We start from the raw sequence: 6,000 nt of genomic DNA, 5'->3' as shown, positions 1-6,000 counted from the left end.
TAGGCTGCATGTATACACTTCTTCAGTCTTGACAATCTGTGGTAACTCGTTTTAGCTCTATTTTGACAAAGAACCTGAGGCTTAGAAATGTGCCCAAGGTCACATGGCTAGCAAGTGATGAAGCCAAACTAACACAATGTGCAAGATCAGGACTACATTTTCTCCTAAATGAACTAAAAAATGATGTTGGCTGAAACTAAGGTTTCCCACTGGGTTGAAAAAATGATGAAGGCAGCAAATGACTTGTTCATCTCAGACTATGGGTGTGCAGTTTTAACAATATGAACTGAAAACCAGCCTTGTTCCTGTTCAGGGTTTGAATAATTGCACACACTGCTGCCGTCCTGTCAAATAACAGACTTATCAGACATTCAGTTTGAAGCACTGTTTTAAAACAACTTCTCAAATTTATTTAACTCATGTGGATAACATGGTAGAGTTTTGTATAAAAAGAAAAAAAAGGCCACCACTCCCTCCCTCCTAAGCCTTGCAGACAGCTGAGTTCAGGCAGCATACTGGGTGTGGTGATCACAGGATTTGCATTATCCTTTCAAAGATGGAACTCCAACTACCACTGGAGTTTTCCAATTCAAAATTCAGTTTCACTAGAGAGCCCAGCAGAATTAAAAAAAAAAAAAAAAAACACAAAAAACTAGATTGTTGCTTTTTTAATTTTTCCAATTCTTATTTAGAAAAATTACTAGAGGCAATGACAAAAATTACCATTTAAAAGATCACTCTCCAGGGGCGCCTGGGTGGCTCAGTTGGATAAGCATCCGACTTTGGCTCAGGTCATGATCTCACGGTTCGTGGGTTTGAGCCCCGTGTTGGGCTCCATGCTGACAGCTCAGAGCCTGGATCCTGCTTCTGATTCTGTGTATCCCTCCCTCTCAAAAATAAATAAACATTAAAAAATTTTTTTAAAGATCATTCTCCAGAGGTTTTTTGTAAAGGTAAGTCCAGGCTTTCCACCCTTTTACATTTTAAAAAGAAAGAGGGCTGTGGAATACGTCAACCTTTACTCTGCTTATGACACAAAGCGTCTGCCTTCTCAAGTCCTAGACGTAATGCCAGGACTCATCTCCCAAACTTCTGGTCTCAATCAAGTCCATGGGGTGCCTGGCTGGAGAGCCCTGGATGATGGCTGCTAAATATGTTCGTATGAATACAAGGTCAGTTAGAATCCTAACCTTAAACAGTAGGTTTACTGGATGCTGACTGCATCATGACATACGCAGGCTAAGTCAGACGTCCCTCGTCTGTCAGTTGTGAGTCATGCCAGCAGATGAGCCTGTGTTCTTTCCCTAGAGCTCACTGTACCAGATTACTACCTCACCACTTCGATCCACCAAGGTCACTGTCCAGCCATCATGAAAATCACTTAAAAGTTATCAATAGAATAGATGATTTTCCATAAGCAACAAATGAGAATGTGTTACTTGCCGTTTAGTCCTACTAACAACTCAGTCTCTCCACCTTTCTTGGGCAGCCTATACTTTTAGGCAAATGGGAGGGTTAAAATACAGAGGAGCAACATCTGTATAAAAATGTGTGCTTTATTTCTTCCTTGTTACCTTCCTGGAAAATTGCTGTTTCTGAACATTCAGGTTCCTTGAGAAGGAGAACTTTTTCTTAACTGTTGTACCCTGCATACAGAAAAGGCTTTCTCTTTTAGCCTCCATTTCATTGCCTGGGTTTCACTCTCTAGGTACTAACAGCGGGAAAGGGAGAGAGGAGGAGACAAAAATCACAAAGAGCAGCGTAAAACATGCCCTGTGTCAGCAACATGGCAAGGCCTCTACTATCGTCAATGCTGACACTAAGTAATTTCTGGTGGAGATGAATACATCATTACATTTCTATTTGTGCTCTGCCTGAGGCTTTTCCCTACCTACTAATTGCGAGTGAAGGTCGAGAGAGCTTTTGTGAAAGGGGCAGAACATAAGCAATGTGCTGGTCTGTAGCCAGGTGTCAGTGTACTTTATAACGGAGGAAGAGAGGATTAGAGGATTATAGGGAGATTTTTGTTTCAGCCTTTAGTCCAACAAAGATTTAAAAGACTTACAGAAAATGGCTTCACATAGAAGTATGGTAGTGGGGAAGGGATTATGGGGAGAGTGGTAAACACAGCCAGTAAAATTCAGGGATAAATGAAGACCCACACAAGTCCACAGAATACAAAGGAACAAAGAAGAATACTTCTTGAGCCATAAGTGCTCAGGACACAGGATTGGGTAGGGACCAGTGAATTAGCAACTAAATGGCTTCAGTGATAATTCTGAAACCTGTTCCAATTTATGTTTGGAGTGGATTCTTCTCCAGAACAGGTCAAGATTGTGCTTAAAAAAATGTCCTTAAAACACAACAGCTTCTTAAATATTCTTTTGCCTCTTGCTTCCAGGTGATTTCCCTTTGGTTAAAAACCAGAAACAGTATAAACCTCACAGGATGGAATAAGTCTTTTGATACAGGCAAGGTGAGGCACAGGATGAACTTACACAGTAAGTGAGAGTCTGTCTGTCTTGGTCTTCTCCCTTGACCACTCCACGTCTCTGAACCAACAGAGATGGCAGTTCACTTCCTCTGGAAGAAGCCAGTAATGGATACTTGTCTGTTGGCTTTGCCCAGAGCAGCAGTCCCTTTCTTTGGGCCCTTTCGTTCTTCTTTGGGTTCTTTTTTCACCGTCATGGCGGAGGGTCTATGTACGGAGGAAGTCTTCATCTTAAGCTCCTCTTCACTATCTGTACAGGATTCACTCACATAGACTTTTTCAGTCACTGGCAGAATAAAAAAAAAAAAAAAAAAGGGAAAGGAGTGGGTCGAGTCATTTAGAACACTGTTATTAAGAGAACGAGATGTCTTGTTCACTCCAATTCCTTCAGACCCTCTGATCAAGGGAGACCCTCTGATCAGCTCACCTAATACTGGAGCCTTCTCCCACTGGGAGATCGGATCAGGCCACCAATAGGAACTATTTATCTTAAACTCATACAGTCTCTAGTTGGGGCTCAGAGCCAACATTTACCCTTACTGTCTCGCTGCTATGTCCCATGCCTTTTGCCCAAATTCTGCATTTGGGTCCTGGTCAATGCTAGCTAACTTCCTGAACTCTACATTGAACTGTCTGTATCTCAAATACCCACTTCTACCTCCATGCTTTGACTGACTTCTTCAATCTCACTTCCCTGACCCACAGTGCCTGCCTATTTCCTTCCACTGCTGCTTTTCTGGATCTTAATCTCTGCTCTATTCGCCAGTCTTCATCTTGTCTAACCAGGTTCACAGTCAGGGGCCCTCCTGGCTGGCTATATCCTGACATCACCCACTCACTCTCTGCACATCCTAAATACAAGAATTGCAGATTACTCAATTTTTCAGTTCTTAGTTCTAAATGACCCAACACTTACTAGTGGTCTGCATTGTGAAGATAACTGCCCCAAGCAAACTCAATCATATAACAAACTTGATTGTTTTAAGACAATGATAAAATGAGAAACAAAGTTACCAATTCTCTTAATGCCCTATCAGCCAAAGGCATATTTTTGCCTTTTCTTATACCAATAAAATTCACTAACCCCCTCCCCCTTTTAAAGTAATTTTACCAGTGAGCAGTCAGTATAAGGAAGCTGAAAAGGGCATAGGCACAGACAATAACTTCCAACAATGATGTCACAGAACTGATGAGGGTCTCTTCAGTATTACTGCAGCACACAAACCAATCATGAGAAACAATACAATGCCACCTTCCTGTGACTTTAGAGAGCTGCAGCAGCTGTATAACCAACATCTTCTACATTCTTTCTCAGCTTTCCTGGTTGCAGCAGGAAGATGAAGAGTAAAGGAAAACATCTCCTCTTGGCTGAACACAGTAACCTAATATGCATCATAAATGCTCAAACAATTAAAGAACATTTTTGTCCTATTAAAGAACAATAATAGTTTTAAGCACTTAATTAGCGATTAAGAACTACTCCAGAGGCAGTGGCTTTGGAATCAACTATATCTGCATACTAATATGTAGTCTGCCATTTATAAATTCTCAAACTTTTGATGTGCATCAGGATCACCTGCAGGGCCTATTAAAACAGATTGCCGAACTCTAATTCCAGAGCTTCAAATTCAGTAGGTGAGGGATGGACCTGAGAATTTGCTTTTCTAACATGTTCCCAGGGAATGCTGATGCTGCTGGTCTGGGGACTATACCTTGAGAATCATTGTTCTCTCCTCCCCTGTAAAATGGGAGTAACACTGCCTCACAGAAGGTATGGATGCACCTAGTGATCTTATTAGCAAGTACCCATCAATGCTGGTCTTTCCCTTCACAATGGCAAAGCCATGCTGGAGGTCTGTTGCCGGTAGAGCATTCCTTCACCATACCCATCTAATCCCATTAAGAGTACATAATTAACGGTTCCCTCACTAAGAGTTCCTAGGATTTGTCATTACTTTTAAGAGCCTAGAATTCACTTTGCTGATTCCTATCAACTTAGGGGCTACAAATCACTGAGAAGCTTTAAATATATATATGTAGATATATATATTTACATATATAAAGTGTTCTCAAAGGCCTTACTACTCACCTGTGCTCCACAGACCAGAGGCATTAGACTCTCCCATGATTTTATTAGAAATGCAGAATTTCAGGTCCTACCTGAGGGCCTACTGAATCAGAATTTGAATTTTAGCAAGATCTTCAAGTAATGTGAAGTTTGAGAAATGCTGCTCTAAGGTACTTAGGGAATTCCCATGGCATACCTATTAGTTCAGCAATTATGATCCCTGAACACTAGCCCAATCTCATCGGCAACTTGAAACGCATTATGCAACTGGATTATTGGAACAAACTTATGAGCTGCTATTTACTCAATATCTCAAATTAGGGAAGTCTGAAGAGCCATATGCAGACATAGAAAAGAAACAACTTACTACTGGTTGGTGGTATAAAACTTGCTCCTTCATAAGCTATACTTTGTATTCAAATGGCAGCAGGTCTATAATGTAAAACTCCAACATCAATTAGCTCATTATTTCATTACTTATTACTGAAACCACTGGTTGTCTCATTGCCAATTCTGTGCAATGCATTGCTTGGGGGAGTTAAAACCAGTCAGGGCAACACCAACAAAATTTCTTAAGCAGCACACTTAGTATACCTCAAGAGCTAAAAGAAGAATTTCTATATTCAAAGATTTAGTTACTTCAAACTGTAAGACAAAGGAGATTTCAACTTAAAGATACAGAACCTTTATTTTAACTGAGTAACATGCAACTTTTCTGGGCTGCCATTAAAAAAAAAAAAAAAAAAAAAAAGAGCCCAGTTTACATGGATAACATCAGAATTATTCTCCACTCAATGTTTTGCTGTTAGAATTCTAACTTGTCCAAAAGTCGGCCCCACACTAATCTCAGGGGCCCAACTCCCCAGTCCCTGAAGCAAAGTCACAGAAAAGGAAAGATCAGTTTTGAAAACCCCCAGACCAGCTCTCATCCAGCACAGGACAGGACAAGCCCCCTGTGCTGGTACACTTGGAACAGTCCAAACAGAAAGGAAAGCACAACTCCTTTGTTGGTAACAGGAGCCAAGATTCATTAGGTTGAGCTTGGACTACAAACCTTTAAAAAAAAAAAAAAAGTGCTATGTGAGCACGGTTTTCATTGTTGCATCCAAGGCTCTTAATGGTCCTGTCTGGAGACAGGAGTGTAAAAAGTCCACATCCCATACCTGGCCAAAACTTGAGTACTGTGTTTTGAACAAAGCAACAGGTAATTAGCCACAAACTCCCAGTAAATGTTCACAATGATATATCTGACATTTTTCTTTCGGGGTAGAAGGAGGGAAAAACTGGCACTGATGCCTTTGTCCTCTTAAATTTAAAACAAAGAAAAAGTAAGAACTTCAATAGTAAATGCACATATTATCACCACTAAAACCAAAAGGCTTGAAAACACACTATTAGAAGACTGAAAGCAAACAAAACAAAATACAAAAAAACAACCCTA

General features: G+C 40.6%; 1 protein-coding gene across 1 annotated transcript in view; it reads right to left on the bottom strand.

Annotated features, from left to right (window-relative positions):
- Positions 1-375: 375 nt before the first annotated feature.
- POLD3 (DNA polymerase delta 3, accessory subunit) overlaps positions 376-6,000 on the bottom strand; it is a 51,612-nt gene continuing 45,987 nt past the window's right edge. Inside the window, exon 12 of the mRNA XM_019449807.2 lies at positions 376-2,777. Coding sequence (XP_019305352.2) covers positions 2,575-2,777 — 203 coding nt within the window. The 3' untranslated portion in view covers positions 376-2,574. The remainder of the gene's footprint in view (positions 2,778-6,000) is intronic.

This window comes from Panthera pardus, unplaced genomic scaffold (genome assembly GCF_024362965.1).
Source record: "Panthera pardus isolate Hobbes unplaced genomic scaffold, ASM2436296v1 HiC_scaffold_12, whole genome shotgun sequence".
In the NCBI taxonomy this organism is placed as follows: Eukaryota; Metazoa; Chordata; class Mammalia; order Carnivora; family Felidae; genus Panthera; species Panthera pardus.
Note: the sequence above shows the minus strand (reverse complement) of the source record. Positions and strands in the feature narration are given on the sequence as shown.